The sequence below is a fragment of the Elephantulus edwardii genome, unplaced genomic scaffold (assembly GCF_000299155.1).
Source record: "Elephantulus edwardii isolate Elephantulus edwardi_28Jun2011 unplaced genomic scaffold, EleEdw1.0 scaffold00095, whole genome shotgun sequence".
Classification (NCBI taxonomy): Eukaryota; Metazoa; Chordata; class Mammalia; order Macroscelidea; family Macroscelididae; genus Elephantulus; species Elephantulus edwardii.
Window position 1 is genome coordinate 10,218,225 of NW_006399845.1, and position 26,373 is coordinate 10,244,597.

Consider the following 26,373-nt stretch of genomic DNA (forward strand, 5'->3'; position numbering starts at 1 on the left):
TAGTACCACGACCCCTTCTAAACCCAGCCTGGACTTCTGGTAGTTCTCTGCTGATGTGCTGTTCCAGTCGTTTTTGGATAATCTTCAGTATAATCTTGCTTGCATGTGAAATCAGTAACATTGTTCTGTAGTTTCCACAAACTGTTGGGTCACCCTTCTTTGGAACGAGAACAAATATAGATCTCTTCCAGTCAGCTGGCCAAGTGGTTGTTCTCCAGATTTCTTGGCACAACTTGATGAGCACATCCAGGGTAGCTTCTGTTAGCTGAAATACGTCAACTGGTATACCATCTATTTCCGGGGCCTTATTTTTTTGCTATTTCCTTCAAGGCAGCTTAGAAACACAGAAAAAACATAATTTGAAGACAGAAAAGATCTAGTCCAATAAGCCTGAAGAATGAAAAGGAATAAATTTCTAGACTGAACTAAAAAAACCCAACAAATCAGCAGGATGCTGTTACTGAAAATAATAAAAAAAATGTAACCGTGTTCTTCAGGATAACACAAAGCATCTACTAGGAAGACATATGAGCCTTCAGGAAGAAAGACAGGACGCAAAGCAACTTTATTTGCTTATCATAAGCAAACAATATGTCTTCCTAAAAATAAAGAATGTGACAATTCCTTATTTTGTCAGATTCTGTCCCCCAAGTGATTGTTATTAGGTGCCACACAACTCAAAGTGACCCTCTGAACAATAGATCTGAACCTTGCCCTATCCTGTGTCATTCTTATCATCCCTGATACATTCATGTCCATTCTTTTTTTAAATTTTAATAAAAGTTTACAGCAACTTAGGTTTTCCAGTCTTTCATTGTTGCACTTTTCTCCCTGCCCACCCCCTCCCCCCAATTCACTTTTCTCCTTGATGAGTAAAAGAAAAATTCTTTCATTGCTATGCAATCCTTCCCTCCAAGCCTGCTACACTGTAAAGCCTTCAAGACTCCTGTTATGACAATAATACCTAATCATATATCCCTTTTAAATAGTTCTCTGCCTCATCTGTTGCAATGCAGTATACATCATTCCTCCCCTTCTTCTCTGCATTCCCTCAACCCCAATTTAAGTCTATTTTACAATAGTGGCCCTATGCAATATTTGTCCTTTTTCATGTCCATTCTTACTGTCACTTTGTCCACCCATCTTGTTTAGGGTTTTCCTCTCTTTTTTTTGACACTATACCTCTCCAAGTATGTTTTTTGCCTAAGGACTGGCCCCCTTCTAACAACATGTCCCAAAGCATGTGAAACAAAGTTTCACTATGCTTGCCTTCAAGGAACAGCTTGGTTGCATTTTCAAATTCAAAATATCTCATTTGGAATTCCAATATTTAAAAATCCTAAAATTATTTTCTTAAGACTTATTTTGAAGTGAATTCTCATGTTAACTGTAGTCTGTAGTTACCTTAGCGGGTAAATTCACATACTACGTTCAAAGATGTTAAGTGTTTAATAGATGCTGCCCCAGATCACATTAAAGGTGTAAAGAAATTATATCGTATCTAACCTTTTATTTTCATTCTGGGAAACATCTGGATCCAAGAGTTTCACATAAAAAGTAGAACGGTGAAAACTGTCCTAAAAATACTCTTATTAGGCATCTAAATACTTTCATGCATCCATAGATAAATCATTTAACTCTGTAACATCGAATGCTTTCTCCTGTAAAAAGCAAATAATAATCCCAAACTCTCACTATTACTTTGAAGGTGAAAATAATTAAAACGCTTAGCTAAGCGCCAGCCCATAGTGGGTATTCAATAAAAACTGTAATACTATTAGAGTCCACGGCATGAATCCATTCTTTTACTCCTTGAGAGACTGCCTCATCAGATTGGGGGTCTCTTCTGCTCACCTGACTATGAGAACGGACTGCCGAGGTGCACAGTGTGTACGGCGACCGCAGGAGCGGGCTGAGCAGCGCAGCCCAGGCCCTCCCGGGCAGAAGTCCGAACTGGGACATCATGCGACAGAAGGCTGGCTTTTCGGAACAAGAGCAAACAGTCAATGAATGCGGCACTGCAGAGGTGAAGCCCAAGAACCAGGCAGAAGCTGGTCCCTCTCACCTCCTAAATTCCGGAGGTTCAGGTAAGTATCACGAAGATTCCGTAGACGCCGAGCCCCAGAACTTCCTGTAAGAACCGGAAGTGAGCGGATGACGCAGTAAGCAGAGGCTTTCTGGGTGTGCTACACACTGACTCGGTAGTCGTACCGCGGCACAGGTAGCCATCCGTCAGCTAGGGGAAGCAAGTCGGCATGGCAGAGCGTGCGGCCCTCGAGGAGCTGGTGCGACTTCAGGGAGAGCACGTACGGACGCTCAAGCAACAGAAGGCCAGCGCCGATCAGGTGCGCCTTGGGTGGCAGGGACTAGCTGGTCTGGGGAAGAGGCCAAGGGAAGACCTGAAGCTGGGGTGGTTTGTACAGTGAGTACAGGGATGCCGGGGGAAGACAGGGGAGGAGGTCGAGCTGAGTGAGAGTCATTATGAGTCTCAAGAGAAGCCAAGGTAGGCCCAGAGAGAGGAAATTTGCTCTCTATGAAGGAGGGGTATTGAATGAATGGTGGGGGGGGGGAGGGGAGTGGCATATGGATAGCCCAACGCCCCTTTTCTGTGCACAGATCGAAGAGGAGGTAGCAAAACTTCTGCAGCTGAAGGCACAGCTTGGTCCTAATGAAGGGAAACAGAAGTTTGTGCTCAAAACACCCAAGGTAAATTTCATGCTGCTGTCCCATCCAGAAAGGCACATAATACTATTTCCCTAACCAAGTCACTGAAGAGGATCTAAAATATTGCCAAGTCAAGTCAGTTGCTCTGGGCACTGGGCTGGACTGGACTCCACCTGGTATGACACTAAGTGATAGCAGAAACTAGTCTAGCTGGGTGTGCAGGGCAATCTTCTGCTGCAGCTCCTTCTTTCTGCAGGTATTTACTTAGTGCTTACTTTGTACCTAGCACTATACAAAGTACAGAATAAGCATGGTGAACAGTATAGCATGCCCTCAGTGCAGCTTCCATTCCACTGAAGCAGAGATTTAGAACAAGTAATCGTACACTTGGATTTATTCGTACACTTGGATATATAATTACAAATTGTGATAAAATACTAGTGTTGAAATTTTTTTAAGGTTAATTACTTAAGGTGCACCTGATACATGCCATGGTCTTTGCAATCACTTGTTACGCATCAGAGAGTTGGACAGTGACTAGGGAGGACAGAAGGAGAATTGATGCCTTTGAGCTGTGGTGTTGGAGAAGAGTATTGAATGTACCCTGGAGTGCCAAGAAAACAAACAGATTCATCCTGGAGAGGGTTAAACCAAGCTACTCCTTGGAGGCAAGAATTCTGGAGCTTCGTCTGACATACTTTGGGCATGTTGCAAGGAGGGACAGGTCCTTAGAGAGGGACATTATGCTTGGGAGGGTGGAGGGACGGCGCAAGAGGGGAAGACCCTCTATGAGATGGATTGATTCAGTGACTGGGGTAATCGGGATGAGTGTGTCAGAGGCAGTGCCATTGGCACAGGATAGAGCAGGGTTTAGGGCTGTTGTACATAGGGTCGCTATGAGTTGCAAACGACTCAATGGCACATAACAAACAACTTGGGTTCCTGTGTTCATTGAACTGTTCCAATCTACACTTAACTCATTTCAGAAGTTAAGGAAACATTGTAAAATCCCAAGGCCAAACTAAAAACCACACATGCTGCCACCAAGTTGATTCTGATTCTTGGTAACCCTCCATTGGGTTTCTGTGACTATAAATCTTTATGAGAGGACAATAACCCATCATCCTCTGTAATAGCAACTTGTAGATTTTAGCAGACCAACACATAACATACTAAGGCAGTGCAATGATGACTAAAACTATTAGGTTAAAAAAAAAATCAGTAGAGAATTTTTGATAAGTCATGCCAATCTTACTTGGACTCAATGATCAAACTTAACATCACTAAAAGTAGGACAAACCAACATTATGTTTCTTCTGATTTGATGGAATAGAAAGAACACAGCACAGTCTGTTGCCATGAGAAATTGAATCTGAGTCCAATCAGGTCTTTGAATCTGTCAGCTTACAGAAAATATGTTCTCTCAGCTCATTGGCATCAAGTCACAGTTAGCTCATAGTTGACTCTCTGGTGAGTTTTCAGGGACTATAGATCACTGACTTAGAGTTCACAGATGAGATTCCCCGTCTTTCTCCTGTGGAGCTGTTGATAGATTTGAAATGCCAGAGAGGCACTACCTTTGGGTAGGGAGCACAACTCCCTACAAACTATGCCACTGGAACTATCTATAGAAAATATGAGAGATATTAAATAGTATTTAAAGGATATCCTTAGCCAACCCTTGTAGTTGTTGTGTACCATCAAGTCGGAACTGACCCATAGCTGACTCTCTGGCAGGTTTTCAGAGGCAGTTAATCTCACAGGAGGAGATTGCCCCTTTTCTCCCACTGAACAGCTAGCTGGTGACTTCAGACCAAGTGCCTTCGTGATTACAGCACAGCTTCTTGCCATTAGGCAATTGGAACTCTAGAATGTGAATTCTTTAGGACACATGACACAATTTCCTTAATAAATAAATGACAGTTTTTAAAAAAGATTGAGGTGCTAGTAAAAAAAAAGAAATTAGAGATAAGAGACATCAATCAAATACACTGTATATACTACACTTAGAATCTGATTACAGACCAACTAACCAGAAAAAGTTACTTTTGAGGCAATCAGGAAAAACGGAACATAGATCGGGCATTAGATGATAATAAAGAATTTTTCTTAATTGATTATAGTAAATATAGTGAGGGTTTTTATTTTGTTTTTTAAGACCTTATATATTAGAGAATCATACAGATGTTTATGTGTGGGATAATAAGGTAGCTGAGATTTACTTTTAAATATACTAGAAAAAGAATTAGTAGAGCTTGGGTGAAATAAGAATTCCAGATGCTGATGATGTTGAATGGATACATGGTGGTACTTTGCACTTTTCTTTTTATTGGATGTTTGAAATGTCCCATAATATTAAAAGAAAGTAAAATTATGAAAACTAATAGCTCATTGTTGATATATATGTGATTCAAATTAATAGCATAAAACCTACTATTGGTATGGAAGTAGTTTTGACCCTGAAGACCTTTTCAGAGAGTCTTGACCAATGGTACTGAAATGTTATGACACCTTTTTATTATGATGGTGTTTGCACTGAAGGTCCAATTGTACTAAAGTGCAAGATTTAACTTTATATCTTGAATCTTAACCCTTGAGTATACTCCTTTTTTGAATAGTCTAGATGATGAAATGGGAAATACATTTAAAGCACTTCCTGCTATATTCCAAAAGTGGGAAAAGCATTTGTGCCATTTTGTGAGGACAGACTGAACTTGTTGCTTATTTCTTTCTTTTTTTTATCATTAAAATATTTTAATGCATGCTTAATGAATAATTTTTTTTCACAACAAAAGTATGACATACTTCCCAATACAGGTTAAATTTATCAGATCATGGCAAATTTTTTAACTCCAAACAGTAGAATTCCAGTGAACCCAGCTAAATAGGTGTGCCATCATTTATGCAAATCCTTACAGACCCAACTTCATTCTTTTCCAGTGTCTCCTCTTGGAGTTGTATCAGATTTTGTTGCTAGTTTTCATTGGGGAATGAGATGATTCTACCTTTGTTTCTTGGCTAGAGCACTCTTGATCCTGAAAGTCTTATGAGAAGGCATATTGAAGATGGGAGGCTGCTGCACTCAACATGATCACAGTTTCCAAGAAGGTTATCATCGGACTACTGGTTGCTTTTTTTATGGAACATCTTTTCCATAAAGAGACAAATCACACTTTTCCAGGATTGGATATCTGGGAGTTATTTTCATAAAAATGGAGCAGCTGAAACTTGTTGTTACCCCAACGAAAGCCTCTGACAGCTTTACAAGTGATAAAATTTATCAAGTGAAAGTTAGAAATTTAGAAAACCTGTATCTTTCACTCTGAGCTGGACAGTTTCCCAGTACTTCTCCTGAAGATATAGTTATGGTGATACTAATAAACATAATTTTGCAATAGCACGTAATGAAATGTATAAACTATTAGAAGGGTGCCAACATATTCCAAATGACTAATGTATTCTTTTTCAAAATCATACATAGCTAAAAAGGTCCATCTATAGTACAAAGATAGGACAAAGCATTGAAATTAAACAATATGAAGAGATCACTGATTGAATTCCAGATTTCACATTGCAACCTATGTTGATTAAACTACTTGCTTCATTTCATTGTAGTAGAGGAATATTCACAGTTGACTGAAAAGATTATTAAAATATTTTTCTCTTTTACCACTATTTATCTGCATAAGGTCAGATTTTCTTAATGTACTCCCACCTGTACAACCTATCACAACAGATCGAATGCAGAAAGCTCTTATGAGAACCTAGCTGTCCTCTAGAAAGCCTGACACTAAAGATATGCAAAAATATCCCTCAGTGCCAGTCTTCTCACTAAACACTTTTGTTTTGTAAAATCGTTTCATATTCTTTACATATTTTAGGTTAATAGTGGATTAATACATTAATATTTTTAATGCATTCATTTTTAAAAATTATTTTCATTCCTAATGCAGAAAATACTGATAGACATAGTCCATTTTGAGATCCTTAGTGCAGAGAGTTCCTTAGTACAGAGAGGTCCTGAGCCCATACAGTTTGAGAACTTCTGGGGTCAGGTGTGCAAACCTAGACCAGGAGCTCTAATCTGGAAGAAGAACAAGAGTTTTCTGGTCCTGACTGCCTTGAATTTGACAAATGACCTGAAGTAATGAATTAACTTCTCAACATCTTCTGATTCAACTTTAAAACAGAGGAACAGATTAAAAACTAAAGATTATTAATAGATAAAAAGAACAGTTCTATTGGAGGGGGGGAAATTGTAAAATTTAGAGTTCATTTAAGCTATTTTGAGCTGACTATGAGCTTATCACAGCAACAACATGACCATGTAAGCGAGTATGGTCTTTTAGACAGAAAAATGTCCTTTTTATCCCAGAGAGTCACAGAAGAGTCTCCCTAGACATATAAAAAAATAGAAACAAACTAAAATAAGGGGATAGATTTAGAAAGGGATAGCAAATGGATATGGGGATTAATAGGACCTGTACTGGCACCACCAAGAAGAACAACCTGGTGAACTGCTTCTCTGGATCAGCAATTCTGCTCTAGAACATGAGTCCCCTTGAGAAGTCATTAACTCAGTGGCAACAGGTTTTGTTTTGTTTTTTTTGGTTTATATGTATTTGTTTTACAGCTCAGAGGCCTATAGTAAAAGCTAAGTCTGTTGCAGGATTTGCTTTCCTTGTCATTGAGGTCATCCCTTTATATTTCCAGATCTTACATGTTTGATTTTAAATACATTCCCCATTCTTTTGACTACTTTTTACTCCCAGGGCACAAGAGACTACAGTCCCCGGCAGATGGCAGTTCGAGAGAAGGTGTTTGATGTGATAGTCAACTGTTTCAAGCGGCATGGTGCAGAAGTAATTGATACACCTGTATTTGAACTAAAGGTGAGGGATGGGCAAGGAGAAATGGCAGAGTGTGAGAGTGGGTATATGAACAACAGATAAGATTGATAAGAAAGAACCCACAGTGCAATCTACAATAGACCCCATTTCTTATGTGGAGACAAATGAGCATTTTCTCCAATAAGAGGAGAAACAGGATTGGTCTGGAGAGACTGTATTTTCCTTGTGACCAGCAACTTCCAAAAGAAAGCTCTTCCTGGGCATGAAAGTTGTTTATTTTTCTTAGGGCTCATGTCTTCACATGTTATGGCCCTTATACTTGAGATATTTTCTAGGTACACATAAACCTCAAATATATGAAGTATAAATATGCATCCAGTCTCCTCTGTCAGTTGAGCTGGAAGTTGCTTCTAGTTCTGTGTTGTTATAAAAACAGCCTGGATTTAACACCCAGTACTTCTGTTGCATTTTTAATAAAATTCAAATTCTTCTGGGTCTTTCCAAACCCTGTGTCATCTGCATGATCTGGCAGCTGCCCACCTTTTCACCTCATCTCATGCTGTTCTTCCCCTTCTACACTGTACTAGTCTGTTCTTTATATTCATAGAACATGTAAGTGTGTTTTTACCTCAGGGCCTCTGTTCTTGCTTTTCCCTCTCTCAACTCTTTGAATGACTTTAATTTAAATTACATTAAATTAGACATGATACATTTTAATTTTCAGATCGTGACTAAAATGCCATTCTTCACAAAATCCTTTTCAACTTGTCCAAAGTAGCCCTCAACTCTATCACATTGACTTGTTTTATTTCCTTTAGTGCAGTTTATCACTATCTGAAATGATCTGATCATTTCTTTCCTTGCATTAACATACTGCCTTAACTATGGAACATCATGAGGGCATAGACTATGTTTGTCTTATTCATTGACCTTGTTATTTGCCATTGAGGTGGCTGACTCAGTGACCCTGTGCTGTACTCCCAATTTCTTAACATGCTTTTGCTCATTGTTGCAATCACTGTCAGTCCACATTGCTGGAGCTTTTCTTCTCTGTTCATCTTCCTCTGTTAATTGTTTTACATGTGCCTGATTCAGGCCATGGTCTTTGCAATTACTTGCTATGCGTCAGAAAGCTGGACAAGGCTAAGGATAATAGAAGAATTAATGTCTTTGAACTGTGGTGCTGGAGAAGAGTATTGAATATACCATGGACTTCTAGGAAAACAAATGTCCTAGAGAGGGTGAAAGCAGGCTACTTCTTGGAGGAAAGGATTCTGAAGCTTTGTCTGACATACTTTGGACATGTTGCAAGGAAGGATCAGTCCTTGGAGAGACGTCATGCTTGGGAGGGTGAAGGGACAGTGCAAGAGAGAAAGACCATCAGTGAGCTGAATTGACTCAGTGACGGGTAATGGGGGTAGGTGTGTCAGAGACAATAAGATTGTTACAGGATAGAGCATGTTTTACGGCTGTTGTACATAGGTTTGCTATGAGTCATAAGCAACTCAGCAGCACATAACAACAATAGTTACAGCAATGTCTGGTAATGGTGGGCATATATTTACAGGGTAAATTAAAAGAGAGACTTTCTAAGTCTAAGGTTATGACCAGCTTATACTTTTGCCAACCATATAATATTTGTTTCTACACACTGAAATTTTTAGGCTTTTTAATTGTTGCCAATCTAGTAGGTAAAATATGTTACCACTTTGTTGGAGATGTTATGGTTGTAATGCCTTTAAGACATTCTCAGATTTGACTATGATGTTGTTAAGATTTCGGGCATCAAAAAAACTTTCATGCTTGTCAACCTAGTAGCAATATTCCTAGGAATTTATCCCTAAGGGACCAAAAAAGCTATATTTTCAAATATATTATTGAATGCTATAGAAGAAAATTTTTCTTTTAATTGAAATTAAACAGCTAGGAAAAGAAAGTACACAGCCTCTTCTGAATGGAATATTATGCAGCTTTAAAACTTTGAAATGTGTCATATAACAGAAGTGTGGTAAGTCAAAAGCCAACCTAAAGTTGACGTTTCAGTTTGATAATAACTATATCATGTAAGCATTGCAAGAGAGAGCAGAGCTAAATGTAAACAAGTTAAAGTAAGTCTTAATAGATTGGTAGATTTATCCTTGCAAAACTTTCCCTCCTGTGTAGTTACATTCATCATTATGACTGTGTTTCTTTCTTTATCTCTAGGAAACACTGACTGGAAAATATGGGGAAGACTCTAAGCTTATCTATGACCTGAAGGATCAGGGTGGAGAGCTGCTGGCCCTTCGTTATGACCTTACTGTATCTTTCTAAACCTAGGCTCTTGGTACTTTGTGTGGATTGGCTCCCACTGGCCTGACGCTATCTCTTCCCTCAGGTTGGAGTCAAGCAGACATAGGTAGGATCAAGTATGAGGCCTTGGGCAATCAAGGGAATCATGTCTTTAAGCCAGCAGTAGGACTTTGGTTAAATAGAAAAAAGCCTTAGAAATTTTCCAGGACTGATGAGCTCTGATAGCCTGGTGGCAGGAAGCTGCACTGCAATCCTAGAGGTGCAGTTTGAATCCACCAGATACTCTGCTGGAGAAGGAGAGACAAATCTCCTTCTGTACCAGTCAGATCTGATTTGACGGTACACACACAAAAAATAATAAAATTTAAAAAAAAGACACCTTCCAGGACTTAAATGAAACTTTAGCTAAGTTAGGGCCCAGTTCTGAGTCTCCCAATAATTCCCTGGCTCCAAAATACTTGTCCCCTACTCTGTCCTGTCCTCCTTGAACCCTTCTTTAAGTGATCAACAGAATATTTCTCTTTGGTCCAGGGTATGTCAGAGAGCCATCTATTTTCCATACTGAGCCTTTTCTCTTAGTCTAGCTGCTTGGCCTTCTGCCATGCTCAGCAAAACTCAGTGGTGATGACGCTACCATAGAGCAAGGAACCTTTATCTTGTTTGAGATTTGACTTGCCCCTTGTAATGGTAAAGTTGCATCTTTCTGATATTCAGAAAGGTGAATCTTAAGGATAACGTTTAATTCACCTAGGGAGGAGTTAGAGCTTAGCTTCTGTTGGTGATCATAACCAAGCTCCAGACCATTTGTGGGAGGAGGGACTTTGTCCTTAACTCTTTGTCATCAGGTTCCTTTTGCTCGATATCTGGCAATGAATAAACTGACCAACATTAAACGCTATCACATTGCAAAGGTGTATCGACGAGATAATCCAGCCATGACCCGTGGCCGTTACCGAGAATTCTACCAATGTGTAAGTAAGTGTTGGGAAGCCATGAGAGCCAAGCCAGCAGAGTCTGCTGAGTACAGCAGGTGTCCTGAGCAAATTGGAAGTCCCAGATGATGATAACCCTTAAGTTTCCTGGGTGTTTTCATAGAGATTTCAGAATTGCCCTGTGAGGAGAGTAATAAAAACGGATTATTATTCCTGTTTTACCTGGGAGTAGACTTGAAACTAGCAAGATGAAAAGATCATAGGAATAACAAAATTAAGTATAGACCTCTTTATATTAAGCCGCAATGAGAAGATCCCAACAGATACTGGAGAGATTTTAAGTGATAAATAATCTAGATTGAAGGCAGAGTCTCTGGATGAACAGAACACATGACTAAGGACTGTTGTGGTGGTGGTGGTGCACTGTTTGGTTGGAAATGACCCATAGCTGACCCTCCAGGGGGGTTTCCGAGGCAATTAACCGCTCAGCAGGAGACTGCCCATTTTACTCCCATGGAGTGGCTGGTGGATCCAAAGTACATGCTTTTGGGATTCCAGTGCAACTTCTTACGACTCGGCCACAAGAGATTTGGGCTAAGCTAAGTCTAGCTAAGGACTAAGGGTGGAAAATTTTCCGCAGCAGTAGGAGGAATTGAGGAAGAACTAGATGAGTAAGATAAAGAGTAGTCTAGATGGAAAGGTAACTAGGACAGGTGAGAGGCCCAAGAATACCATGGTTTTACATTGCACTGTTGATCAGATATAGAAAATGGCGGACTCTGTGTTTAGTGCATAGGCCCTGACAGAGAACAGACATCCCAGGAACCTCCCACATAGAAGACTGAACCCTAACTGTACCTCCATATGTTCTTGTTCCTGCAGGACTTTGACATTGCTGGGCAATTTGACCCCATGATTCCTGATGCAGAGTGTCTGAAGATCATGTGTGAGATCCTGAGTTCACTTCAGCTGGGTGACTTCCTGGTCAAGGTCAGAGCCAAACTGGGCTGGGAAGACAAAGTTGAACCTGGCCTCTCACAAGAGAAGGGCTTTCTTTGTGCAGGGACCAGTAGTTCAAGTGACCAAGATTACTGAGGCTCATTGAAAGGAAGGACTTTCTTTCCTCGTTTCTTGTAGGTAAATGACCGGCGCATCCTAGATGGGATGTTTGCCATCTGTGGCGTTCCTGATACCAAGTTCCGTACTATCTGCTCCTCAGTGGACAAGCTGGACAAGGTACTAGCCCAACCACCTGGCTCTTCCTTTCCTAGATCCCACTGTGCCTTGGAAAAGGGAAAGCAAGATTAGGGGAAAGGTGCCACTCTCTCTGTCCATAAGAGGAAGATCAGCACAGGATGTAGCTTGAAGTACAGCTTTTCCTCTAGTGCTTTCCCAAAGGAACATCCACACTTGCTTTGCCATGATAAAGCTGCCCAGGGGTCTGACTGGTGTGTGTATGCCAGGTGTCCTGGGAGGAAGTGAAGAATGAGATGGTTGAAGAGAAGGGCCTTGCACCTGAGGTGGCTGACCGCATTGGGGACTATGTCCAGCAGCATGGTGAGTAACAGAGCCTAGCTTCCCAGTGTTGTCCTACTGCCTTCAGTCTTAGAATTGAGGCTCTTTCCTCTTCTCTCTCTCTCTCCCTCCCACCCCCAACATGCATGCAAAGTCTCTACCTTTCTCTTGTCAGTCAGTCTGGTTCATGAATTTGCACAGGTGGGGTATCCCTAGTGGAACAGCTGCTCCAGGATCCTAAACTGTCACAGAACAAGCAGGCATTGGAGGGCCTGGGAGACCTGAAGCTGTTGTTTGAGTACCTGACCCTGTTTGGCATTGCTGACAAGGTGAGTCAAGTTGAGGGAAGAGGGTGGTTCCTGCTAAAGAATAAGATTTCAGGTCCTTGATCTTCATCAGTATTGATCTTGACCTTTCCCTGCAGATTTCCTTTGACCTGAGCCTTGCTCGAGGACTGGACTACTATACTGGGGTGATCTATGAGGCAGTGCTGCTCCAGACTCCAGCCCAAGCAGGGGAAGAGCCTCTGGGTGTGGGCAGTGTGGCTGCTGGTGGACGCTATGATGGGCTGGTTGGCATGTTTGATCCCAAAGGGCGCAAGGTGCCTTGTGTGGGGCTCAGCATTGGGGTGGAGCGGATCTTCTCCATCGTGGAGCAAAGGCTGGAGGTAAGTCCTAGAGAATGGGTGGAGAAGTTCAGGCAGGACAAGTAAGTGACAGCAGCAGAGCTGTCTGAGTTCCAAGGAGGGCAGGTGCTGCTGCTTTCGTCAAGTCTGTGTCTGAGCTTCTGGGATCCCTCAGAGGCCTGCCTTGGTTCAGTACCCCTGTAATAATATTGTGGAAGCCCCACATGTTCTCAAGTCTTCCTTTGTTGCTCCTGCTCTTAACTGGCTGATGGCTTTCATCCTATCAGGGATTCACTGGCATTGACCTTCCTAAGTCTCATTTTCTTTCTCTAGGGTGTAACCACCCGAGTTTCCCAAATGAGGTCACTGTTCCAATAGGTATCTTATGTTGTTAATTATCTAGTGCTGACATCACAATTACCATAAGTGGGTGGCTTTAAAGAATAGAATTTTATTTTCTTACAGTTTTAGAGGCTAAAAGTTTAAATCATGATCTCTGCTTGGTAATTCTTTGTCAGTAACCCTAGGAGTTGTTCCTTGGTTTCTTAGAAAACATAAGAAATGAACTGATTGGCTTACACATGCTCCTGATTCATCTTCTCGTGTGTTAACCTTATTTCACACAAATAATGTGCATGTTACATGGTTGGTGTTTTTCAAACTACACAGCCTTTTCACATTAGTTTCATATACCCGCCATGCATTGTAATATGCATGAATGTATTATATATGAAAATACTGTGACCCTGTGTCTAATCTTCCCTTTTGGTAACTCAGGAGTGATTAGATTTATAACCCTATTGGGAATGATGGACCTAACATAAAATTAAAAAATGCTATTTCCAAACAGTATGATATCCATAAATATTAGAGGTTGAGATTCCAGCATATTTTTAGTAGAACAGTAGTCTGTAATAACCATGAAAATGCATTTTCCAAGAAAAGGGTCAACAGCTGCATTCTGCCTCCAATTCACACATATCATTGTGCCCTGAGGCTAAAATAGAAGAGACTACCTTTAATGGGCAGATGTTGGTATGTACCATCAACTCATAGCTGACCCTTCAGTGGGTTTGCAGAGGCAGTAAATCACACCGGAGGAGACTGCCCATTTTTCTCCCACAGTGTAGCTGGTAGATTAAAACTCCTATAACAGCACAGCACTTCCTTACCACTAGGCCACCAGAGTTCCCCTTAATGGACAGATAGTGAGTAGGAACTCAAACTGCCAGGGATAGTGTTAATTTCTCAAGGTTGGGTTAATAGTGTCTCTTTTGAGTGAATGTTATTTTGGGCTCTAGATTGAGATGTGCTCATGTTTATTGTAATTAAGCTACCTTTTCCCTTGTTCTCAAGGTCAAGTCAAAGTAGAAGCCAGTCAGTTACTTTTTTATGTTGTCTAAGAGCCTGCCTGTGCCTAGTTGCTAGATTACAAGAAAATTGGGTCCCTGTACTGGCGAGATCTAGTGGGTTGGACTAGGTCACTCAGAATCTTGCTATTTGAAGGTCCTATAAAGGCTAGCCCTGTTGTGACTCTAATCTGCCTCTTCCTCAGGCTTTGGAGGAGAAGGTACGGACCACAGAGACACAGGTGCTTGTAGCATCTGCACAGAAGAAACTGCTGGAGGAGAGACTGAAGCTTGTGTCAGAGCTATGGGATGCTGGGATCAAGGTACAGGAGGCAGGTCCCAGGTGGTAGCAAACTTATGAGTATGGGCTCAGGCTGAGTAGAAGTTAATATCTAATGATTCCTGCTGTTACTTTGATTTCTTGAAGTAGAGCTAAGAGCAAGGTGGGCACCCAGGAAATTTTTCTTGAGGGCAGGAAATGCCAGCCTTCATCTGTCCTGGTCCCCTGCAGGCTGAACTACTCTACAAGAAGAACCCAAAGTTACTGAACCAGTTGCAGTACTGTGAAGAGGCTGGCATCCCACTGGTAGCCATCATTGGAGAACAAGAACTCAGGGATGGTGTCATCAAGCTCCGTGCAGTGGCTAGCAGGGAGGAGGTGAGGGGGCAGGCAGGATGGCTGAGGAGAGGGAATGAATTCCTTATCAGCAGGTCTGTGCCCATCTAATACTTAAACAAATGCCTGGTCTTCATATTGCTACCCACTCATAAAGGACTTACTGGCCTAAAACACTATCTATACTCAATAGGTAACATGTTATTGTGCTACCATAGGGTAAAATCTGTATCACTCTATACACAGTGTCTTTCTGGTTCCCCCCAAGAGGCACTGTCTATCATGGGATTCCTGCTGAGCCAAGACTCATGACTAGGAGAAAGTGTGGGTGCTCAGGGAGCTGTAGAGATGCTTACTCCACTTTCCCCTCCTTCTCCCAATCTGACCAGGTGGATGTCAGAAGAGAAGACCTTGTGGAGGAAATAAAAAAGAGAACAAGCCAACCCCTCTGCATCGGCTGAACCAAGAGCTATCAGAGCAAAATGAGACTGGCACTATTTGAAGCTAAGACAACACTCTGTATATGTACTTTAGCTGTTTTACGTATTTATGTTCCAACAGCAATCTCTGAAGAATGGTCAGAGCAGAGACTTTGTAATATTATTATTTTACTGATAATGACTGGCAAAAATGGCCAGGTGTTACATAATTTTTCATGAGGGACCTGGAGGCCTAATGTGGCCAGTGTGCCTCTACTACCAGGCCTCATACTACATGGAAGGATGCCTCCCCACAAGCAGTTGCCTTGGTCTAATAAAAATTCCTCAACTACTGAAGCCTGTTTGTGTCACTGGTCCCTAGCCCTGCCTTCCCCCATCAAAGCCTGGGCTTCCTCTCCTGCAGGCCATGTTAGTGGTAGAAAATGGGAATAAAGGCTAGTAGTAGGCCCTTGGCCAGAGTAAAGAAGGGCCGACTAATGTCCACTCAGTATCAGTTCTTAAACCACTTTTTAGGTTGCCTACTTACCGACTGACACAACTTGGGGCTTGGTTTTCACCTGCCGCTCCAAGGCGCACGTGCGGTGGATATCCCCACCCCATGGGGGCGGGATTGTGCACAGAACCAATGAGAGCTTGGGGGATGGAAAGGCAGGAAGCTTCCAGAGGCCAGGGAAGAAGTTACAGGGAGAGTACGGGGCGGGCTGGCGGCCGAGCCATGCAGTCTAAACGGGAATACGAGGTAAGTATCCTCGGAGGAGTACCCCCACCCTTCACTTGCGCAGGGCAAGGAGGGAGTCTCAGAAAACCCAGCCCCACAAACCAAGCAGGGGTGGTCTGGGCGAGCTACCGTTCCATTCTGCACCTTCTCTCTCAGCTGTGGTGTGAGAAGGTGAATCCTGAGAACAAGGCGGCGCTGGAGGCGTGGGTCAGGGAAACTGGCATCCGACTGGTGCAGGTGAACGGGCAGAGGAAGTACGGCGGGCCACCCCCAGGTACGGTAGCCAAGGGCCCCTTTACCTTATGGGCTACTCCTGTGCTATTCCAGCTCTTAGGGCCCCCGACCAGTCCCTTTTCGGGGGAGGGGCCTGCGCTGAGACTGCACTGCTTAAAACCCCTAATTGTTGAGATTGATTGTACCCTCAACACTTGAGAACTACTTGTCTCGAGCTCTCCAGCCATCTGTCCCCACTAGAAAGCGAGTCAATTCTAAGGTATGCGCATTCAGTATCAACCTACAACCTCAGTCGCTGGGTATGGATGTTGTATCCATTTCACAGACAGTTGCACACGCATATAATAATAAATTCGCTTCTCCGCTGGGTCATTGGGCCCTGAACCCTGGAAAATCACGATGAGTAACAGTGAACCCCCTCTTTCTGCCCTCTTCCAGGCTGGGTGGGCAGCCCGCCGCCGGCCGGGTCGGAAGTGTTCATTGGCCGGCTGCCCCAGGACGTGTATGAGCACCAGCTGATCCCACTGTTCCAGCGCGTGGGCCGCCTCTACGAGTTCCGCCTCATGATGACCTTCAGCGGCCTGAACCGCGGTTTCGCCTACGCCCGCTACAGCTCTCGGCGCGGTGCGCAGGCCGCCATTGCCACGCTGCACAACCACCCCCTGCGGCCGTCCTGCCTGCTGCTCGTGTGCCGCAGCACCGAGAAGTGCGAGCTGAGCGTGGACGGGCTGCCTGGGGCGCTCACCCGCCGCGCGCTGCTGCTCGCGCTGCAGCCGCTGAGTCTCGACCTTGAGGAGGCGCTGCTGATGTCCAGCCCCGGGCCCACGCCCACGCAGATCGCGTTGCTCAAGTTCAGCTCGCACCGCGCCGCTGCCATGGCTAAAAAGGCCTTGGTGGAAGGTACAGTTATAGCTTAATGGGTGGCTAAGGTTGGGATCAAGTTGGTTCAGCGAGTCGCTGGGTTAACTTACCAGAATAGCTTGTCAGTTTGCAAGTCTCTGTGCAAAATGTTCTTGCGCGTTTGCCACTTTACACTATTTTCACACCTGCTACCCCAAATCAAAGTAACATTTCTAATGCATTACTATCTCCAGATTTAGTCTACATTCCAAATGTGATAATTGTGTACCTGCTGAACTGACTCATAGCTGAACCTCCTAAATTTTAGATAGCAGGGAGATTGCCCATCTTTCTCCCCTCCTAGCAGCTGGTAGATTTGAACCTAATGCCCTTGGGGCATAGTTTCTTACCTTTAGCTAGTCACATTCCTGCTTTAGAAGTGTTTAAAGAATGGACTTGCCAGAGGCAATCGAGCTGAGCTTTGTATTCATTGTAAAACCAGGTTCTTAGCACCTCTGTGACAGTGGCCAGAGTCCTTAACACTTCCTGATTCAAAGCCCTCAGTAGATGCCATCTGGGAAAATGCTAATGAAGTACTGCTGCCACCACCTACCTACACTCCAAGGAATCTTAGAAGGCAATTAATGCCTGCAGACATTCCAGATAGAAATGGGTAGAACTGGTCCCCCTGATCTGCAGGAACAGTCTCCTCTGGTGGGATTTACTGCTTCTGAAAACCCACTGGAGAGTCAGCTGCTAGTCAGTTTGAAATCAGCAGTGCACAACAGTAAAAAGGAATTAAATCTAGACCTGTGTGACTCCAGGGAATCTGGCCTAGGTTTAGCCAGGTCTTATTTCTGACTTTTTATTATAGGACAGTCGGCCCTCTTTGGAGAGCAGGTGACTGTGGAGTGGCTTAAGCCAGAATTGAAGCAGCAGCTCCGCCAGCAGCTCATGAGTCCATCACTGCAGTGTCTACAGCCAGAAAGCAGCCAGTCAGCCCTGGCCAGGGACAAGCTGGGGCCGCGAGCTGCCCTGCAGTTACTGTGCCAGCGGATGAAGCTGGGCAGCCCTGTGTTCCTCACTAAGTGCTTAGGTACAGGTCCTGCCGACTGGCACCGCTTCTGGTACCAGGTGGTGATCCCTGGGCATCCATTGCCCTTCAGTGGCCTTATCTGGGTTGTGCTGGCCCCAGATGGGCATGATGGGCATGAAGTGGCCAAGGATGCTGTGTCTGCACGATTGCTGGAAGCACTGAGTGAATCTGGCACCAGCTTCCTTTGCTCTGCCGGGTCTGAGGCAGGTACCCACGGTTAAGCAGTGACCCTCTCTTCTCTTTACAGGCAGCCTGAATAGGTAGAGCTTGTGTCTATCCCCAGCCCAGCAGGCCTGGGTGGCCACTATATCTAAGCCCAAAATGGGGAGGGACTTGTGCCTTTACCCCAAAACCTGTGAAATGCTCCCCTGCTGGGGCAGCGCCCACAGCACCACCTAGGGGCAGCATAGGTTTAACCAAGTTGTGAGCCTGATCTTGTGATCTTCCACTTGTTTCTATGTATACACATACACCCCCTCCTCCTTCCCACCGTTTTACTATGAATCTTTCTTAGCAGTAATTTTTTTTTTAATTTATTTTTTTTTTTATTTGGGGTCTGGGTGAGCAAAAAGATCAGAAAATCTGCCTTTTGCCCCATTACCTGGCATTCAAGTTTTGGTTTATGCATAGTAGTTTTTCTATGCTGGTTGTATTTATATTAAACCCCTGGTTGGTAAACATGCGTCTGTGTCTGTGCTGCTTCACACTGGTAGATTAAGCCAGCTTTTATGGGGCAAGGACCTTCCCCACTACAACTGCTCAGAAGCTTTTGTCCATGTATCTTCCTGAGCTGCACAATGGAAAAAACACTGCAGCTCTGGGTCTCCAGGGTAGATGCTCCTTGACATTTTCTTGGCTGTGATCTTTTCAGAGGCAGATGTCAGGGTCTTTGTTTCAGAGCACCACCACTCAGAGTAGATCTGAATTGCCAGCCTTCAGGTTAGTAGTTGAGCACACAAACCTGGGAGCAGCTGCACAAAGGTATTATAAACACACAGCCTCTGGGTCCAGCACAGGAAGCAGGATGCTTGCCTCGTGAATAAGGATCAGTCTGTCCTGAGTCAGCTGATAATTTCAGTCACTGTCCTCACTCTCCTCTTCCTCATGTGTAACAGAATCCTCTTCCCTCAACCCTGCAAAGAAATCATCTGTGCTCCAGGCTTTACTGCTCAGGGCCTTCAGCGGCCCTCCCTTTTTCTTGCGCCGACGATAGTCATCTACCACTACAGCCCGCAGCTGGGTCATGTCCCAGAACTTGAGCCGCTGGTCATGGCCACTGCTGGCCAGAAATCGGCCACAGTGGGAGAGGGCCAACTCCTCCACAGGTTCCCCAGCATGCTGGCCCACAGAGCCCACCACTCGGTTCGGCAAGATGTTCACAGCCCTGGGTGGAGAAAGGAGTGTTAAGAACTGGCTAGTTTGACCTGACCTGCCCTTCTGATCTCGGGGCACTGCTGGCTTCCTTTACCTGATGACCCCATCCGTGGAGCCAGTGCACAGCAGACTCTCAGTGACCGGAACCATGCAGTCAATGGACTCTGCTCTCAGGGCAAAGCGATCACTTGTGGCCCCAAAGCCATTCCAGTTGAAGAGGTAGATGGTACCTTCACTGGAGCCACAGGCAACCTTCTTCCCACACTACAAGGTGATAATACAGACTGAGACTGTGAAGCCATATGGACCCAAAGCCCTGCGTAGCCCATCCTACCATATGCAGCTATACCTTCATGAGGTTTACAGAGGTCAGGTCCCCAGACTGCGGCTCTGACAGCAGCTCAAACCGGTGTCGCTTGATGTTGAAAACGCCAAGGCAGCCATCTCCACTGTGGAGAGAGAGCACTAGGCTTGACTAGAAGCTCACTTTGAGGAAGACTTCTAACATGACGAGAAGAAGGGAAGTGGATTTGACATCGTACCTAGCTGTTAGTAGCAGTTTCTTGTCTGGGTCCAGAGCCATATCTGCAATGTACTCCTCATGCTGTCGCATATCCATGAAGGGGCCCTCCTTCCGCTGGTCCCAGAGCCGGATGCTGCCTGTGTCATCCCCCGTAGCCAGGATGTTCTCATCCACCAACAGCAAACTGTTGATAGGGGAACTAAGGACACAGATGTAAAATTTTTCAGAACTACTAGGAACCCTCCTGGTCTACATCCCTCAACTGTTGTCTGCATATACACACACACACACACAGTTGATTTCCCTTACCCATGAGCCTTAGAAATGCGCCTCTCCAGTCGGCCTTGCTCCACATCAAGAAAATGAATGGCTTTGTCTTTGGAGACTGTGACAAGTTCTAGGGGAACAATGTGCACAGGTCATGATGCTGCTTACCACTACCTGCCCACCCCTGGCTGCATCCCCTAGGACTCACTCTGCCCATCTTCAGAGAAGACCACAGCCCGGCAAGACTTGAGATGGTGGCCTGAGGACCAAAGCTCTTTGGTTTCTCCTTCTTGGCAAGAATATGAAAAACTGAGGGGAGAAGTTTGAGATTAAGTTTTACCATTTTTGCCTCTAAGAAATATGACTGGTGATACTCCCTACAAGTCAGACTTATTTGTTCTTTTGTCAGACCATGGGATATTCTATAATCTCCAATTCCACATTCAAAAGAAATTATTCTCCTTCTATCAGTCATCCTTCACCATCTAACTCTTTCATGCACGTGGAGCTGCCTTTACCAGAGGTCTGGTGCTGCCTCTGGTGCTCTGAATCCACCAGATGCCCCAAGGGAGAAAGATGAGCATTTGCCTCCCATGTAAACTTCTGAAAACTGGTTGGATGATCAGCTATGAGTCAGTTCTGACTTGATGGGGCACATTAACAACAATTTCCCAATTAATAAATACTAACTTCTCACTATAACTGTTTAAAAGAAATAAAGGATATCCGCCCCCCCCCTTCTCTTTTTGCCTTTTATGCCTAGCCAAATGTTGTTTAGTAACCTAAAGAACTTCTCAGTTGAAGCTTGGAACTGACTAACGTCCTTATCAAAGTTGCTCAATAATTTAAAGAACTCATTACTTGAAGCTTTCCCTTACCCTATCCCACAATCCTACACTCAGGAATTATTCCTTTTTTGGTCCTAAAACATTTGAAGGTCCCAGGTATCTCAGGCTTCCACAAGGTTAAGTCTACTTGCCCAGAATTCTCACCAGGTCCAGACATTTAGACAAGAAAGATACTGCAGGAATTGTCATTCTCCACGGAGAGGCAGATTTGGGAAGCCCACACTCCCTGCCTTTCACTTGCCTCATGTCAATAAAGTTTCTGCTTTTTCCACTCTTACCCCTCTCTCCAAGATTGGGTTACTGGTGGCAGATGCCAGGACCATGTTTCTCTGGTAACAGTTCCACCACACTTTCTGCTGTCTAGACTCCTGACAAACCCCATATATGTCACACAACTGTGATCCAGAGGGTTTTCAACAGCAAGCCTTTCTTTCTCTCTAAGTGCTTCTGGGGAGATTCGAACCTCCAAGCTTTCAGTTGAGCACGTTAATACTTTGTATCACTCAGGGCCGCAATCTGATTAAATCACTGTAAAGGAACCTGGTGCCAGGGCAGTACCTAATGTTGTTGTTATGTGCTATAGTGACCCTTTGTACAACAGCTCTGAATCTTGCCCTATCCTAAGCCACTGTGTCAGACAAAACCCACCCGTTACCCCAGTTACTGTGCAACCCATCTCATCCAGAGTCTTCCTCTCCTTTGCTGTCTTTCCACCCTTCCAAGCATGATGTCCTTCTCCAAGGACTATCCCCTCCTGCCAATATGCATAGAATATGTGAGACGAAGCTTCAAAGTCCTTGCCTCCAAGGGACAGCCTAGTTTCCCCCTCTCCAGGATAAATCTGTTTGTTCTCTTGGTAGTCCATAATATGTTCAATAATCTTTTCCAACACCACAATTCAAAGGGATCAATTATTCTTCTGTCATCCTTAGTAGCAAGTAGTGCAAAGACCATGGCCTGAATCAGGTACACCTTGAAGACCATGCATGGCCTGAATCAGGTACACCTTAGTCTCCAGACTGACATCATTGCTCTTTAGCACTTTGGAGAGGTTCTTAACAACAGCTTTTCCTTGGGCAAGTCTTTTAATTTCTTGGCTGCTAATGCCAAAGTGATGATTGTGGATCCGAGCAAGCTGAAACTGTTAACTATACCAATCTAAGGTAACCTAATTTAGTTTGAGCATGGAGGATAAGGGAAGAGAAGAACTAAAGGACAGTAGGTGTTGTGTCAAGGGTTTATTGTTCAAAATGGGTTTCCAAGCCATTAACTTTGACTTTGCCACATGGATGGGTGGGAATCACACAAATAGGACGTGTAAATCTATCCACAAGGGGATTGGCTAGTCTTGCCATTAAATTGAGTGGATTCAGAATGCAGTGTGCAACCTTGGGGCCAAAGAGTCCAGTACCATTCAGATCAGGGCTTACAAGAACATCAAGAGCAGTTGCAGCACAGAACCAGAGCCCTGATGTAAGGCAGAGAGATGACCTTAAGCTTGGCGGAGGACTTGGGGAAAGACACCTTAATTGGCAAGATTAAGAGAGTCTTGTAACACTAGCCTAAAGTCACAAGGCTGAAGGCTGAGGGGCCTGTGAGCACACTTTAGAAGCTGTCCTGACTGAGAGATAGTATCAGCATGATATATATAGCCTGTCAACATCCCTGATAAACCCCATAATCATGAATATGGATCTGTGAAGTATATATAGCTATCTAAACAGATTTCAGACCGAGGAAGGTAGGATTGATGCTGGAATTAGTAGAAAAAGGTACAGGAGTGTGTGAGGGCTTGTTTGACCACATGGGAATTAGTTTCGTATTGTGGATGCTGCTGACAGGAGCAATTAGCTCCTGTGGAGTTAGGAGAGGTCAGATATGGCCATACTCAACTTGCCCTTTTTACAGTAGGTACGACTGGAGGAAGACTCATCAACAACCTCCGTTATGCAGATGACATAACCTTGCTTGCTGAAACTGAAGAAGACCTGAAGCACTTGCTGCATAAGGTCAAGGACTATAGTCTTCAATATGGATTAAAGCTTAACATCAAGAAGACAAAGATTCTCACCACTGGGCCAACTGGCAGCACCATGATAGATGAAGAGATTGAGGTTGTTAACAATTATGGCCTGCTCTGCTCCACAGTCAACACTCTTAACACCAGCAGTCAGGAATAAAAAGACGAATTGCATCAGGAAAATCTGTGGTCAGGGACCTCTCCAGAGTGCTGAAAAGCAATGAGGTCAGCCTAGAAACTAAGGTGCACCTAATCCAGGCCATGGCCTTCTCAATTACTTGCTATGTGTCAGAAAGCTGGGCAATGACTAAGGATGAAAGAAGAAAAATCAAAGCCTGAGAATTGTGGTGCTGGAGAAGAGTCTTGAAAATATCATGGACTGGGGAGCTCTGGTGGCCTAGTGGCAAGAAGCTGCACTGCAATCCCAGAGGAACACTGTTCGAATCCACCAGATGCTCTGCCGGAGAAGGAGGCGCAATATCCTCCTGTACCAGTCAGATCTGATTTGACGGTACATGCACACAAAATAATAATAAAGAAAAAAAAAAAGCTTTAAAAAAAAATATCATGGACTGCCAAGAAAACAAGTAGGTCTGTCTTGGAGAGGGTGAAACCAAGTTTTTCCTTGAAGGCTAGGATTTTGAAACTCCATCTCATATACTTTGGGCACATGGACCAGTCCTTAGAGAAGGACATCATGCTTGGAAGAGTGGAGGGGCAGCGCAGGAGAGGAAGACCTCAGATGGGATGGATTGATACATTAACTGAGGCAATGGGAGTAGATGTGTCAGAATTAGTGAGATTGGCTCAGGACAGAGCAGGGTTCAGAGCTGATATACATAGGGTCACTATGGGTCGCAGGCAACTTGATAGTACATAACAAGATAAGGACAAATTTTTCCAACAGAAAGGAACCAATGCTTCAACATAAAAGATGAGGATGAATAAGTACAAAGCAATGGAGAGAGCAAGTAAAGGAACTATAATTGGCTTTGAAAGCAGAAATAAGGAGTTTAGGGAGCTCTGGTGGCCTAGTGGCAAGAAGCTGCAACTACAATCCCAAAGGTGCACAGTTCGAATCCACCAGATGCTTTGCCGGGGAAGGAGGGGCAATCTCCTCCTGTACCAGTCAGATCTGATTTGATGGTACACGTACACAAAAATAATAAAATTTTAAAACAAACAAACAAAAAAAAAAAAAAAGAAATAAGGAGTTTAAATTTAATCCTAAGAACCGAGCTAAGCTATTAAATATTTTGTTTCCTTTTGCCAATTTAGGTAATTCAGTGACGCTGATGTATTCTTCATCGTGTAGAACCTTTATCACTATCCTGTTCCAAATGATGCCACTAACCATTAACATAAACTCAAATCATTGCCCTTGAGTCAGAAAAGACTCATAGCTGATCCTTCAGCAGATTTTAAAGGCTGCAAATTGCACAGAAGTTTTGCTTGTCTTTCTCCCATGAGCAATTGGTGGATTTTAAACACTTATCCTTGGGCTGCCAGTGCAGCTCCTTACCTACATAGGTTCCCTTTTAAGAAAAGAGGTCTTTTTAACCACCAGAGGACCCTTAACACAATTTTCCTTGCCCCTTCCTGGTAATTATTAATATGATGTTTCATTTAAGTATGATCATACTGTATATTTTTCTTTAATAAGTGAGAGACTTTACTCAGTATGATGCATTCAAGGTTCAGTCATATGGTATTTAACAGTACCTCGCTTTTTTTTTATGACTGAATTTTCAACATATATATACACACTTTTTTTAAAAAATTCATCGGCTGATGGGAATTTAGGTTGCTTCCACGTTTTGGCCATTGTTGATAATGCTGCACAGACTATCTGTTGGACTACTGAAGGATTCAGTCAAAGAATTGGCTGAAGGGATTTGTGTTTTTAAAAGATTAAAGAGGCCCAGAGCAACCCAGTTTTGTGAAGGCTCTGTGTGCGCCCTGGCAGAGCCCTCCCTGCCAACAGCATGCCCAAGAGGAAGGTCAGCTCCGCAGAAGGGGTGGTGAAAGAAGAGCCCAAGAGGCAAGGCCTGCAAAAGTGGAAATGAAGCCCAAAAAGGCAGCAGGAAAGGAGAAGTCTTCTGACAAAAAAGTGCAAACAAAAGAGGAAGAAGGCTGAAGCCGCTAACCAAGAAACTAAAGATGTACCTGCAGAAAACAGAGAAACTAAAAACGAAGAGAGTCCAGCCTCTGATGAAGCAGGAGAAAAAGAAGCCAAGTCTGATGAATATTTGTCTACCATGTTTTTTATCAGTGGTCCCTGTATCTCCTTTTTTGTACAGTCCAGAGGGATATTTTTATCAACTATTTTGTAAATGCAAGTGTTTTAGTAGCTCTAGAAACATTTTTAAGAAGAAGGAAATCCCACTTCATCCCATGTTTCAGTGGAAATGCTTTTTTTTTTTAAGAGGTGAGATCATTTGCTGGTTCTTTATTTTTTGGTACAGCCAGAAAATGTAGGATGTTAAAATTGTGGGGGAGCTTTGGATGTCAGTGTAACATTCCATGGGGAAAAGGGACAGTTTTTATATCCCATAATACATAGCACAGTTAATGACAATCTGGAGTCTGTCATGCACTTATGACTTGAATATTTTAAATTAAGTCTATTTTCCATGTTTTTTGGATTCATAAATTAGAACACTGTTTAGTAAAATTTCTTAAACATAACCACTCCCTCTTCATGGCTTTTTCCCTGTCAGAACTATGTAGATTCTGTTAACATCTTTGGTCTTGGTAGTCATAACTTTGTTATGTGTTGTGAATGGTTGAAAATTTAAATATGTAGTGTGTGTGTGATAGTAAATTGTGTATTAGTGGGATTTAATGATGTGAGAGTTTATCAACAATTGAAGATAGTGGTACTTGTTTCCTTCTTTATGAAAACTTTCCTCCAAATGTAAAGCTGAAGGTCACTGGAATTTAGAAAAGAATTATAACTTCATGGCTTTTTAGATTTTTGGTATGTGCATTAAGAATTGTGTACAGGTTGTTCATAATGTGTCTTTACTGGCCCTTAAAACAACCAATAAAATACAAATCTTGTGGTGCAACCACTGGAAGGCTGTATGGCGCTTTCTCAAAAAGTTGCAAATAGAGATACCATTTGACCCAGCAATTCCACTACTGGGAATATACCCTGAAGAGACCAT

The 26,373-nt window shown here is 43.4% G+C and overlaps 4 protein-coding genes and 1 pseudogene across 6 annotated transcripts in view; 3 read left to right on the forward strand and 2 right to left on the reverse strand.

Annotated features, from left to right (window-relative positions):
- Nucleotides 1-1,997, reverse strand: part of HARS2 (histidyl-tRNA synthetase 2, mitochondrial) — a 14,274-nt gene extending 12,277 nt beyond the window's left edge. The window contains exon 1 of one of the 2 annotated variants that reach the window (XM_006891149.1): nt 1,855-1,994. In XM_006891149.1, coding sequence (XP_006891211.1) covers nt 1,855-1,965 — 111 coding nt within the window. In that variant the 5' untranslated portion in view covers nt 1,966-1,994. Of the gene's footprint in view, nt 1-1,854 lie in introns of both variants that reach the window. The other variant, XM_006891148.1, reaches the window with a different exon arrangement.
- Nucleotides 1,998-2,219: 222 nt separating this feature from the next.
- HARS (histidyl-tRNA synthetase) lies at nt 2,220-15,483 on the forward strand. Of its 2 annotated transcripts, XM_006891150.1 has the most exons (13): nt 2,256-2,345; nt 2,617-2,706; nt 7,437-7,556; nt 9,720-9,815; nt 10,652-10,777; nt 11,621-11,728; nt 11,876-11,974; nt 12,202-12,295; nt 12,455-12,582; nt 12,678-12,920; nt 14,434-14,550; nt 14,739-14,885; nt 15,233-15,483. In XM_006891150.1, exons 1-13 carry the CDS (start codon nt 2,256-2,258, stop codon nt 15,302-15,304), a joined length of 1,530 nt encoding a protein of 509 aa, XP_006891212.1. In that variant the 3' UTR covers nt 15,305-15,483. The 2 variants fall into 2 exon arrangements, with proteins under 2 accessions (XP_006891213.1, XP_006891212.1); XM_006891151.1 differs by lacking the exons at nt 9,720-9,815; nt 10,652-10,777 and having other exon boundaries at nt 2,220-2,345; nt 15,233-15,354.
- Nucleotides 15,484-15,998: 515 nt separating this feature from the next.
- On the forward strand, nt 15,999-18,399 carry DND1 (DND microRNA-mediated repression inhibitor 1). Its single transcript, XM_006891152.1, has 4 exons — nt 15,999-16,022; nt 16,158-16,275; nt 16,674-17,135; nt 17,950-18,399. The coding sequence occupies exons 1-4, from the start codon at nt 15,999-16,001 to the stop codon at nt 18,390-18,392; spliced, it is 1,047 nt and encodes a 348-aa protein (XP_006891214.1). The 3' UTR covers nt 18,393-18,399.
- Nucleotides 18,400-19,245: 846 nt separating this feature from the next.
- The window catches only part of WDR55 (WD repeat domain 55), an 8,513-nt gene continuing 1,385 nt past the window's right edge, over nt 19,246-26,373 (reverse strand). Inside the window, exons 2-7 of the mRNA XM_006891153.1 lie at nt 20,544-20,644; nt 20,378-20,465; nt 20,088-20,267; nt 19,895-19,994; nt 19,640-19,809; nt 19,246-19,555 (exon numbers count right to left, since the gene is read on the reverse strand). Coding sequence (XP_006891215.1) covers nt 19,246-19,555; nt 19,640-19,809; nt 19,895-19,994; nt 20,088-20,267; nt 20,378-20,465; nt 20,544-20,644 — 949 coding nt within the window. The remainder of the gene's footprint in view (nt 19,556-19,639; nt 19,810-19,894; nt 19,995-20,087; nt 20,268-20,377; nt 20,466-20,543; nt 20,645-26,373) is intronic.
- Nucleotides 25,189-25,536, forward strand: LOC102843690 (annotated as a pseudogene).

Coding starts and splice junctions, on each gene's coding strand:
- HARS (XM_006891150.1), top strand. CDS start 2,256: ATGGCAGAGCGTGCGGCCCTCGAGGAGCTGGTGCGACTTCAGGGAGAG. Junction 2,707..7,436: donor TTGTGCTCAAAACACCCAAG/GTAAATTTCATG, acceptor TTTTACTCCCAG/GGCACAAGAGACTACAGTCC. Junction 12,583..12,677: donor TGTTTGGCATTGCTGACAAG/GTGAGTCAAGTT, acceptor CTTTCCCTGCAG/ATTTCCTTTGACCTGAGCCT.
- DND1 (XM_006891152.1), top strand. CDS start 15,999: ATGCAGTCTAAACGGGAATACGAG. Junction 16,023..16,157: donor AGTCTAAACGGGAATACGAG/GTAAGTATCCTC, acceptor CTTCTCTCTCAG/CTGTGGTGTGAGAAGGTGAA. Junction 17,136..17,949: donor TAAAAAGGCCTTGGTGGAAG/GTACAGTTATAG, acceptor TTTTTATTATAG/GACAGTCGGCCCTCTTTGGA.